Source organism: Pituophis catenifer, unplaced genomic scaffold, assembly GCF_029215685.1.
Source record: "Pituophis catenifer annectens isolate HBS135680 unplaced genomic scaffold, rPitCat1.0.hap2 SCAF_2, whole genome shotgun sequence".
Classification (NCBI taxonomy): Eukaryota; Metazoa; Chordata; class Lepidosauria; order Squamata; family Colubridae; genus Pituophis; species Pituophis catenifer.
The window spans coordinates 38,313,658-38,326,333 of record NW_027256882.1 but is presented as its reverse complement, the minus strand read 5'-3'; the positions used below and the strand labels follow the sequence as shown (position 1 = coordinate 38,326,333).

Here is a 12,676-nt window from a genome sequence, read left to right as displayed (position 1 = left end):
CATCATCTTAGTTGCTCCTTTTTTGCACTTTTTCCAGCTATTCATAAAAATAAGAGCTATTTATAAAAATAAGAGCTATTTATAAAATTAAGAGTTATTTATAAAAATAAGAAGAAAAAAAAAGGCTGACAAACTGCAGGCATTTTCTTCACCGCAGCACGCACAACAAATCCGACAACTCTTAAAAAGTTATAGAGATAACTCTTCCTTGCACAGACAGCACACCCCCAAAAAAATGGTGGCGGCTCCTTTAAGAAGAGCTTCCTGTTTCCGGTTCGCTTCCGGTTGCTCCTGAAGTCACTATTTCTGTCGCCTTCCGTTAAGACCGACGTTCTCACCGCGCATGCGCAGCCCGGGAAGTTCTTTCTTACTAATTTTTTTCCCCCACTTTCCCTCCCCTGGTTCTGCGAGTTGATCCACGCGGGGTCTTTGCTTCTGCAGCGGGCAGCGTGAAATATGGTGAGAGCAGCGGTGGTTATGTGTGGGGTAATAGCTTTGCCCTGTCGGGGTGGGAAAGGAACGGGCATTTTAATCGTTTTATTTTGGAGATGCCTGGGTGAATCCGTCTTTGCACTTAGAAGTCACGTGTGAATCCGATTTTTGCAGCCCGGTAAACTGGTGTTAGGCATTGTTAGCTGGGATCGTAACAACAGGGGCTTCTAGCGCCAAATCCTGAATATATCCGCAGATGCTCAAATCGCCAAATGCTTTTTTTCTTTCTTGAGGCCATAAAAACCGAAAAATGTGTATTGAATGTCTGCTGTTAAAAAGGACCTTGCTTTTTTTTAAGATGAAAGACAGGTCGTGTATACCGCCTGCATTTGTAACACGTGGATGTACATAGGTAGGGCATGCATGAAAAATTTAAAAAGAATCTTAATACTGTCTCTCTCTGATGCAAACCATGAAATATAGTCCCTTGGGAACTGCTTACTGGGTGCTGAGTCCAAAGTGGGACATAAAACTAAAGTCCAGTTGCCTTTTGGGAAAAAAAACAAAACCCATCTTTGGGGCAACCTAAAGAGCCTTGGTGGCGCAGCAGATTAAAGTGCTATTAAGTAGCACCAGCTGCCTGCAATTACTGCGAGTTCAATTTTCACCAGGCTCAAGGTTGACTCAGCCTTCCATCCTTCCGAGGTAGGTAAAATGAGGACCCGGTTTGTGGGGGCAATACGCTGACTTTGTATAAAAAAGAACACCGCTTAGTGGGGGGCCGAAAGCCCTACTAAGCGGGTATATACAAAAGTATGAAGGCTATTGCTTAATGCATTGTAAGCTGCCCTGAGTCTACGGAGAAGGGCAGCATATAAATCGAACCAATAAATAAATAAATAAATAAATAAACCATGACCTGGATGACACTCCGTAGACATGATATGCCATAAGGCGTTTTTTCCCCCAGCTTTTGAGATGTGTGGATTTCAACTCCCAGAATTCCCCAACCAGCGTGGGAATTCTGGGAGTTGAAATCCACACATCTTAAAAAGTTGCTGAAGTTGAGAATAACTGCTGAAATGCACAACAAGCTGAATGCTAATTATGAATGTGTTGTTTTATTTTAATGAGGATTTACACATGTTTGGGCACATATGTAGTTTCTGCTCAATACCGATGTAGCATTTATTGGGCTTTAGAGTAGTGTAAGATTATACTATTTTATACTATTTTTATTTATACTGTTTTTATTTATTTTTGGATATACATCGATATCATATGAACACTGAGACATCTGGGTATCATTCATTTAAATACAAATAATAGTAACAATATTTGTTACTATGTAAAAGTATTATTAGGTAATACTTATGTTATTATACATATTTGTATTAGAGTGTGTTCCTTCATTGTTTAGTTTAGTGTTTTTGTGCACCATTCTAATAGTAATCACAATATTATTTAAACGTACATAGTGATACCATCTTTCAACATCTAAACTTTACATCTAGCTATTACTTTTGGTATATTATATAAAAATATGTATAATAATATTCCCCTTTGATCTTGTTTCTACCTCTATTCTAGCTCTCAATAAAGCCAGTCTTGTATTAAACAGCATTCCCTTTCTAACCATCATCTCTTGCCCGCTTTAGTATTTCAATTCTTATTCGTTTTTTTATTTGCCTCCCAAACTCCTCCCTTGGGTCTTTGTCTTATACTATTTTTGTGTGTGTGATAAACAGGTATGTCTGTATATATGCTATGCATTAGATTGTGAAATGCTTCTTAAAGCTTGTTTTATGTTCATTTTTTTTCTCTTTGTTCTCAGCTTTTCTATTCCTTCTTCAAATCCCTAGTAGGGAAGGACGTAGTAGTGGAATTGAAGAATGACTTGAGGTATGTTTTTATTCACAGCTGTTTGGCTGCAAATGAATCCTGGTTTCTTTATGATCCTAGCCTTCTAGTTTCTGGCTGCTTAGTAAACCCACCCTCTTTATTTAATTCACAAGATGCTGTTGTGTTTTTAAAGAACCCTTGTCACCTTAATTCTGAATTGTCTTTCCTTTTTTTTTTTTTTTGTAGCATCTGTGGGACCTTACACTCTGTAGATCAGGTATGAATTTTCTTTTATGCACACTGAGAGCATATGCACCAAGACAAATTCCTTGTGTGTTCAATCACACTTGGCCAATAAAAAATTCTATTCTATTCTATTCTATTCTATTCTATTCTATTCTATTCTATTCTATTCTATTCTATTCTATTCTATTCTATTCTATTCTATTCTAATTAACCCTAAACTTTTTTGCAACCCTTTTAAAGAATGTACTTGTTTTGCATTTTGCCTAAGTAGGTCAGTGTTGAAAGCACTACTTTCCTATATCTGAAATATTTCTACGCCTCTGCTATACGTACAGTCATCCTTCAGCATATTTCATTTTGTACTCTGTCTTTGCAGTAGCTTAGGGCAGCAAATAAATTTGTTTTATCCCCACTCACATTAAAAAGAAATCAGGGCAACGACTTCTACTTTTGCTCCTCTCGGAAGTAGCAACTTTGTGGACAATGCCACAAACAATGAACTTGGATGTGGAAAATCTCTGAGATTGTCAAAAGGTAGGTGTAATCCCCACTGAGGTGAAAAGAAACTAGTGATGATTTTGGATGGACAGCCTTGAATGACCTGGAGATAAACCTTGGGATATACAAAATATCTTGCTTGTTTGCTGAACTATTGTTTTTTCTTCCCTGATTCCATAGTACCTGAATATTAAGCTCACGGACATTAGTGTGACAGACCCAGAAAAATATCCTCATATGGTAAGTGCTTATCTAATGACCATGGCAGGATTCGAAGGTTATTGGCTGTTTATTTTAACCAAGAATGCCTTACAACATATATTTATTAAGAGATAAGATAAAATAAGATAGCTTTTATTGTCATTTCCTTTACTATGAGCACATGGCCCATTTCATTAAAAATGAAATTCTGCACTTCAAGAGAAAGCGTATATCTACCCAAACTCCTACATAACACATGCTATATACATACATAAATATACACACACATATATACATATATTAATCACTGTCCATTTTGAATATGTAGTGGAAAGAGGAAACTTGAGAGTTCACAAGGTTGATTCTGTATGGAACAAAAACTGTGACTGGATGTATTACTTTTGCATATGTTTTTAACTGTAGCTTTTCTTGATCTATTTTAACCTGTTTTCAACCTTATAATCAGCAATTTGGAGTGTAAAATTAGAAGAGCAACATATAATATGCATGACCATTGTGAATATTGTGAATATTGGGGCGGGAGCAAACTTGAGGTACTTTACTGAAATTAGCTGTTCCCGCTTATTTATTGATTGATTTTTTTATTTAGTCAACTTACATGACACCCATCTTACAAATATTGATCCTTGATGACCAACAGCACATCATAAACAATGCAGAAACATTCAATGTAACATAAATGTTAAACAATAATCAACAATGGTCAAGAACCAAACTCACTAATTACAGGTAGTCCTCGACTTACAACCCTTCCTTTAGTAACTGAAATAACGGCACTGAAAAAAGTGACATGACTTTTTCGGATGCTTGGCAACTGTCTCCTATTTATGACGGTTGCAGTATCCAGGGGTCATGTGATCACTTTTGCGACAAGCAAACTCAGTGGGGAAGCCAGATTCACTTAACAACTAACTTAACAACTGTGACAAGAAAGGTCATAAAATGGGGAAAAAACAAATTTTTCACTTAGCAACATAAATTTGGAGCTCGGTGGTGGTCATAAGTCAAAAACTACCTGTACTCAGCAGAGCAATAACATTTCCCAGGCATGCAACCTCCTGTCCCCTATGCCCTGGAGATGTGGGTTTTTTTTTAATGGTGTGATATTTTAATGGTTTGTTTAACAGTAGCTGACAGAATTAGGAAAATAATTTAGCACAGGAAACAAAAGTAAGCACTCATAACCCATGCTGTTCCAAAACGCAACAGCCTAAAATAATTCTTATTCTAGCTGAATTATACAGGTAGTCCTCTACTTACAACAGTTCACTTAGTGACCATTCGAAGTTACCAGAGCTGTGGAGTCGGGAGATAAATGTTCCGACTCCGACTCCTACTCCGACTCCTCAGTTTTTTGTACTTCCGACTCCGACTCCGACTCCGACTCCCCGACTCCGACTCCTCTGTATTAATATGCGAATGTATTTTATACATTCCTTGAAGGAAAGAAAGGCAACATACATGTCATTACCACAGGACTACTGGCTGGGAAGCCAACAGTCTACTGTATTGAACAGTTTAAGCAAAAGACAAACACAATGAAAACAACAAAGTTTTATTAATTTTTTTTTATTAATTTAATTAATCAAGTTGCTGGATAGTAGCAGCAGGCATAAACATCAGGAACAGGAACTTTACCAGTTCAAAAATACAAACCACATTATTTGGTTGTTTTAGAACAAAAACAAAGCTTATCTATATGAACCAAAAACAAAATCTGTAAAACCTAGAAATGGTTTATATTAATCTTGAAATGTAGTTATAGGCTTAGCAAATGCAAATCAATTCAATGTAGAGTTCTAAGGAAGAGAATTGCCTCTGCCAGATCCTCTTTCATAGAGGCTCTTAAGTCAGACTTTATTATTTTTAGGGCTGAAAATAATCTTTCGACACTGACTTGGGTGGGTGGCATTGCAGTAACTATTCTGGCCACATCACTAACGATCTCTGGATAAACAAGGATGGCTTCTTCAACAGTAAGTTTTGATGAGCGATCATACTTTTCAACTTCTTTTAGTGCTTTATAAAACTCCTGTTGGAATTTTTTTATTTGGACATTTACTGGTTCTGTAACGCTTATGCGACGTCGCTTTCCTTTAGCAACTTCCATTTTGTCTAAGAAGGAATCAAAGTCTAATTCTTCGTTTGAAGAAGATGATTCTGAGTTACCACTATTGCTTAAAAGAACTCCATCCTCCTGTGGAGGTATTTCAGGTCGTAATCCCTTCATGCGAACTGCTACATCATAGAGGGCCTTTTTCCCAGTAGCAATCTGTTTACTGTTCAATAAAAGTCGGCTCATTGGGTCGACATAAATAGCCGCTAACAAGATTTCATTTTCCAGCAAAAGACTCTCTCTTTTCATCATTGAAGATGCAATGCCCTCAGCTATTAACCCTCCATTTTTGTTCAGGCGATATAACAGGCTCTTCCATTCCAAGAGGAATTTACCCGGGGTTAGATCATCACATTGCAACCTCTTGGTGACAGTGAAGGGGTGAGAAAGAAGGTTCTCCAGCTCTTTTGTTTGTGTCCACTGGCTTGCAGTTAATGCAAGATTTTCATTGTCCATTTCTTCTATGAAGTCTTTAAGTTCAAGCAAACGCTTCACCATTAAATAAGTGCTTCCCCAGCGAGTTGTTTGATCCAAAATGGCTCCTTTTCCTGCACGTCTTTTCAAAATTGCATCTGTTTTTGGGGCCCTGGCTGCAACAGTTACTTGCCGTAATTTGCCAATTAATGTAGCTGCATGGCGATCTTTTAATCCATCTCTTATGGCAAGTTGCAGTGTATGAACAGCACATCGCATATGATGAATAGTAGCAAGCTTCAATGCTTCTTCAACAAAGTTGTCTAAAAAAATGTCAGCATTCTCTTCAGTTTCTAAACTTTCTCTAATACTTGCAGAGCTGTCTTCCTCTAAGTCTAATATCTGTTTGATACCTTCTTCATCTGCCTTCATCTTCTCAATTGTGCTCAACATGTTAGAAGCGTTATCTGTCACAACACATAAAATCTGTTCCTTTTTAATTTCAAAATCTTCTAGAACACCCTCCACTAACTTCTGAAGGTAATCACTGGTGTGATGTGCCTGAGTGTCCTTTACTCCGAGGGTCCGTGTTATTGTTTTGTTATTTTCATCCACAAATCTAACATTAATAGCGAAATAATTGACTCTGTGACGTGTGCATGCATCCATTTTAAGGAAGACAAAACGTCCTTTCATAACTTTCTGTAGTTCTTCCTTTTTACATTTGGCCTCCTCAATTATAAGTTTCCTTATACTTTCTCTTTCCAGAGAAACACCAAGTTTTTTTGCCATTTCTCCATTTAGGCCTAAAAAGGCTGTCTGTGAAAAGAAGGATAGTGGTACACTATTCTTTACTACCATTTCAATAATGTGGTGTTTGAATTTTTCTGGTGTCATCCTTATGGTAACTTTGTCAGATATAAAGAATTTTCTTATTTGTGATTGTTCTCCAGTAGATTTCTGAACGTTTTTTGTCACAGAAGTAGATGCAATGTTTTCATTGCTATCTTTCTCATTCACGGCTTCTAACACTTTGGGATGAAAACGCTGTAAGTGTCTTTTCAAATTTGATGCTCTTGTAGGTGCATTTTTATCAGGCCCACTGAAACTGCTAATTTTTGCATCACATTGTTTTTCACCATCATCATCTTTTCTAATACATTGGCACACGTAATGTTTTCCATCACTTGATAATGCAAAGTGCTCATAAACAGTAGACTTTGTTGTGTTTGTTGTTAGCAGTCTTTTTGCCATTGTTTAGGATGCCTCTTTCCCTAAAATATAAAATATGTTATACTAACTGGCATATAATTAGATTTTTAATATCAACATACACAGTCTTGTAAGTTGTACGTACATGGCTTTATACAAACAAATAAGCTATATATCCCAGCACTAAACCTAGACATGATTTGTCCTATACAATATAAACACTTACAGTTGAATCCAAGAAGCTGTTCCACCAAGTTCTTCTAAGCCAGTGGTTCTCAACCTTCCTAATGCCGCGACCCTTTAATACAGTTCCTCATGTTGTGGTGACCCCCAACCAGGGGTGGGTTCTAAATTTTTTTACTACCGGTTCTGTGGGCGTGGCTTATTTTGTGGGCATGGCTTGGAGGTTATGTGACTGGGTGGGTGTGGCTAGCTGGTCATGTGACCGGGTGGCCATGGCTATGTGTATAGAGGGCTGAAAAAAGTCATTTCTGACAGGTCCTCGCACTTTTGACTGGTCCTCACACTTATGACCATCCTCACATTTATGCCCGTGCAGCATTTTTAACAACCATGTCACTCATTTCACAACTGCTTCTCTTCACCATGGTGACAAGATAGGGCAAAAACGTAAAATGTGAGGACAGTCGTAAGTTCGAGGACTGGTCAAAAGGGAGAGGACCAGTCAGAAATAACTTTTTCAGCCCTCTGAGTAGTCCATATACATAAAAGGATACAGCAATAGAGAGGGATGAAGGAAGGGAAGGGAAATTAGAGTAGGAGTGAGGGTAAGAGAGGGAGGAAGAGAGGAGGAGAAGGAGAAAGGAAGAGGAAGTAGGGAGGAGAAGAAGAGGGTGAGGAAGAGAAAGTAAGAAGGAAAGAAAAGAGAGAGGTGGTAGGTTTGAGGAGAAAGATTGCTGTACAATAAAAAAGATGAAAGGGAAGAAAGCCAACCCCAAACAAATATAAAGATATTAAGATAAAGAATGAATTGTTAAACTTTAAAGAATAAAAGAGAACAAATATGAATAAATAACAATAATTAGAAACACACATACAAACATACAATGTATTTTCTTTGAACAGAGTATTTGGCCGGTTCATAAATTTAAACAGTGTTTAGTCATTTCAATTAAATTTACAATTTCTATATTTCCTTTTTGCCATATTTATTCCTCATCTATTTTTGTAAAAAACCAATATTACCCTTCATCCTCATCTCTAATCTTAATCAAATTCAATTTTTCCCTTCTATATTATACCCCTTCCCATTGTCATCTATTTTTATATCCATCCTCACATTGGTTAATTATGTAATATTACAGTTGTTTAATATAAATTCAACATTTTAATATAAATCAATTAGTTATATAACTACCTTTTTTGTATATTAATCAATATGAACATGAATATTCCAATTATTTCCATGCAATCCAATTTCTTACAAATCAATTAATTATATTTACCAATAATAATAAACCAAATAATTTCCCCCATATATTCCTCCAAACCACAACTTAACCATTTCTGCTTTCAACACAATATACAATTAATAGTATCTCAATTATTACAATTCCCTAGTTAAATAGAGCTTTTTTTCTTTTGTGTTTTAAAATCTCCTTTTTTCCCTAAATTTCCCGTTGTTTGCACCTACCTTTTTTGGTGAGGAAAAAGAAAAGAAATCTGCCTGCCTAATTTTCTAACATGCAAAACCAACAGCCTGCTTTACTTTCTCTTTCGTTTTTCAGTATAGCTAGGGGGGGAAAAATCTGCAGTCTTTCCAAGCAAGCAAAAGAGCACTGAGCAAAACAGCTCAGAGCAAATCAGCTGGGGGTCGGGAGCCGATCTAATCAAGGGCTAATTAGCCTATGCTGAAGCTCCGTGGGCCAATAAAATTACCAAAAAACCACCGAACCATTTGTTAAATTGCTGGGTCGCCCGCCCCTCGCCCACCACTATTTATTGGCAATAAATAGTGGTGCGGAGGGGCGGGGCAAGCCAGCAATTTAACAAACGGTTGGGCTGCACCACTGGCTCTAGGGCGGCCCTTTGAAGCCCCGTGGCAAGAATTTAAACAGTTTTTTTTCCTCTAGCCATCGGAGGCAGCAATAGATTGGGAGTGGGCGGGGTAAACGAACGGCCAGCGATCCAACAGAGCAGAGAGTGAGGGTGAGTGAAGGCATGGGGGGGGCAGAGAGGGCTTTGGCGACTCCTGTGAAATGGCCGTTCGACCCCCAAAGGGGTCGCGACCCCCAGGTTGAGAACCGCTGTTCTAAGCTCTTCTAGCAGAGAGAGGTAGTTGGGCAGAAGCTGCTGCCTTCTCCTTTTTGTGTGCTGATCTGCTGCTGAAGATAGGGCAGTGGGAGGATCCAGGAAGGGGCATTTATTATAAAACATGATTTCCCTAGTAGAATCCCATAGTCATGTTTAAAGTTTAAGCTAACAATCAGAGTTTACAAGTTTTTATAGCCTTAGCTGAATGACAGCAGTTTTTCCAATGGTTTACAGCTTCAGTCTTGAACTATTGACCCTCCATTCCCTTCACTTATGCAAGTGTCTCTAGTCCTGCAAAAAACATATTTACTTAATCCCTTATCAGTGAGAGGCTAGGTTACCCATGGGCGCTGCGTTCCCTGTAACAGCAGAACACAACACTATGGAAAGTATAAGTATTGCCACTCCTAATTGTGCGTTGCGTGCCTTATAGTGAAGCACATGAAAAGCATGCTTCTTCACGGTCACTTAACGTGTTCATTTTGCGGTTACGTGAGGCACTGCATGCATTGGTCTTTATTCTTACAGTAGAGAAGTCATTAATTATAACTTTTTGTGAATTGGGACATTTAAACTTGCTTTTTTTAAAATTCCAATCTAAATTTAGTAGGAGTCGGAGTCGGAGTCGGTGCATTGTTTGCCGACTCCGACTCCGACTCCAGGTACCCAAAATTTCCTCCGACTCCGACTCCTCGACTCCGACTCCGACTCCACAGCACTGGAAGTTACAACAGCACTGAAAAAAGTGACTTAAGGACCATTTTTCACACTTATGACCGGTGCAGCATCCCCAAGGTCATAAGTGATTTACATTTCGGATCCTTGACAACTGACTCACATTTTCGACAGTTGCAGTGTCCTGGGGCCACATGATCCCTTTTTGCGACCTTGACAAGCAAAGACAATGGGGGAAGCTGAATTCACTTAACAACCGTATTATTAATTTATTAACTGCAGTGATTCATTAAACAAATGTGGCAAGAAAAGTCATAAAAATGGGGCAAAACTCACTTAACAAATTTCTCACTTAGCAATATAAATTTTGGGCTTATTTGTGGTCGTAAGTTGAGGACTACCTGTACCTGGCTGCCTGAATAAGCCTGACTTTAGACACATTGATCCTTAACGTTGCCCTCCAATGCTCTTCTCCCTTTCTCTTCAGTTGTCGGTCAAGAATTGCTTCATTCGTGGCTCTGTTGTCCGTTACGTCCAGCTTCCGGCCGATGAAGTGGACACCCAACTCTTACAAGATGCGGCTCGCAAGGAAGCCCTGCAGCAGAAGCAGTGATGAATTTTTATTTTTATTTTTTTATTCTCCCTGTGTGACTTGACCTTCCCTGAAGAAGAGCTGCAGAACGGTGGAAGGTCACGTTATCGCTTTCTCTGGGAAGCACCAGCAAAGTTAGCATTGTAAATACGGCCATCTGCAGTATGTTCCTTGGATACAGACGATGCTTCCACTTGTTTTGTTCCTTTGTTCCTTCTGAATGCAGCATCCATAGTGGTTAAAGATGTTCGCACCAACCTCCTCCGTCTCCTAGGACTGCTGGAGATGAAGGTTGGTGAGCACTAAATTGAAGAAAGAAATCTTAGGTCGCCTCTTTCCAATTTAAAGCCAGTAATAAAATCCTTCCATTATAGATCCTCTTCCTTGCTCTCTTCAGCATTCAGTGAATGGCACTGTTATGTAGCGGGAAACTCCAGTTTTGGTCAAGGATTGATACTCAACCATGAAAATGTAATTATTTCTGTAGCTAGTTTGCCCTACAAAGTGCCCTAAACCTGGTTTTCTTCATGTATTACCAACCCTTTCTAATTTCTTTAATTTCCTCCTGTCCCGATGCAGCACAGCTAATGCTACTGTGATTTTTATTTTTTTCATGTTGGTGTATTTCCTATTTATAGGATTTGAAGCGATGCTTTCTTTGGAATTTCAGCAGGTTAGAAAGGAGACCTGCAAACTCCCAAATATGGAGAGTGTCCCATTTGATTTTTTTGTACACACAATATAATACCATTCAGTGTCAATCCAAGCTTCCTTCATTGCAATATAAAACGGCAGCTGTGTTTTTTCTGGCCATTAGAAAAAAGTTGCAGGTCGAGTCCTGCCATTTTTGAGTTTTTTAAACATTTCACTGGCTTTGTTGTTGCCTTTTGTATTGTTATTCTTATGTTTTATGGGATATGCACGTTTTTAGGAAGACTTTTTGAAAGCGTAATGATTTGTTAAACAGAAAGTGGACAATTAAAAGTTTGATTTGAAAGATAGAATTGGTTGTGGGCTACCAGGTTATTTTTTTTAAAAAAAACACAGTGTATGTATTGCTTGTGTCTCTACGTGGGCGGGCAACAGCACTTGGCTTTTAAAGTCCTCGACTTACAACCACAATTGAATCCCAAACTTCCCTTGCTAAGCAAGACAAGTGAGTTCTACCCTATTTTACAACCTTTCTTGCCACAGTTGTTAAGTGAGTCACTGCAGTTCAGTTAGTAACATGGCTGTTAAGTGCATCTGGCTTCCCATTGACTGCTTGATGGAAGGTCACAAAAGGGGATCGCATGACCCGAGAACACTACAACTGTCATAAATACATGCCAGTTGCCAAGCTTCCAAATTTTGATCACATGACACGGTGATGCTGCAACGATCATCTGGAAAATGGTCATGTCACTTTTTCCAGTGCGGTTGTAACTTCAAACGGTCACTAAATGAATGGTTATAAGTCGAAGACTATCTGTATTCTCTAGATTAGAGTCCCTAGTTTAAATGGGCATATTGGGTAACACTAGCTTTGTTGCTTTTATGGCCATATTACATCATACCTTACTTTTAACATTAACATTAGCAAGGAATGTTACATACGGAGTGGGGATGACTAAGGCTGAAAACAAAGTCTTTGTTTAAAAGCATTGTCTGAAAACCTTGCGGGACCAGAATCGTGGTGGGCAGCTCAGATGCATAATTTTGGGCTGATTTGGTAAAGACCATGGCATATGCAAGCCTACAGTGTGGAATGTAAAGGAAAAGATGTATCAATGAATGAATAAATTAAAACTGGAGTGTTGTATTTGGGAAGAAACTGCAAGAAATAAATGACACAGAAGAAAAAGAAATTGAGAGATGAAATAATTGAAGAAAAATAATTAATTAGTCTCTTCCCCCAAACTGGAGAGCAGACATGAAGGAAGAGGATATGGAAACTGGTTGAAACAGGGAAAGAATTGTTAGAGCTCTAGAGATGCTTGGTGGAGGAGCCAAGAGTGCTGCAAATAATGAGGATGGGAAAAATATATGTAGATAGATATGTAGATAGATGGATGGATATGGATATGGGAGCTGCAAAAAATATAATTTGAGAGTAAGAAATGGTTAAGATTCAAAGAAGCACCTTTTTTTTTTTTTTTTTTGCAATTTTGTAG

General features: G+C 38.4%; 1 protein-coding gene across 1 annotated transcript; it reads left to right on the top strand.

Annotated features, from left to right (window-relative positions):
* Nucleotides 1-338: 338 nt before the first annotated feature.
* Nucleotides 339-11,527, top strand: LSM2 (LSM2 homolog, U6 small nuclear RNA and mRNA degradation associated). Its single transcript, XM_070933423.1, has 5 exons — nt 339-459; nt 2,267-2,334; nt 2,521-2,551; nt 3,199-3,258; nt 10,419-11,527. Exons 1-5 carry the CDS (start codon nt 457-459, stop codon nt 10,542-10,544), a joined length of 288 nt encoding a protein of 95 aa, XP_070789524.1. The 5' UTR covers nt 339-456; the 3' UTR covers nt 10,545-11,527.
* Nucleotides 11,528-12,676: the final 1,149 nt, after the last annotated feature.

Coding starts and splice junctions, on each gene's coding strand:
- LSM2 (XM_070933423.1), top strand. Junction 2,335..2,520: donor GAATTGAAGAATGACTTGAG/GTATGTTTTTAT, acceptor TTTTTTTTGTAG/CATCTGTGGGACCTTACACT. Junction 3,259..10,418: donor CAGAAAAATATCCTCATATG/GTAAGTGCTTAT, acceptor CTTTCTCTTCAG/TTGTCGGTCAAGAATTGCTT.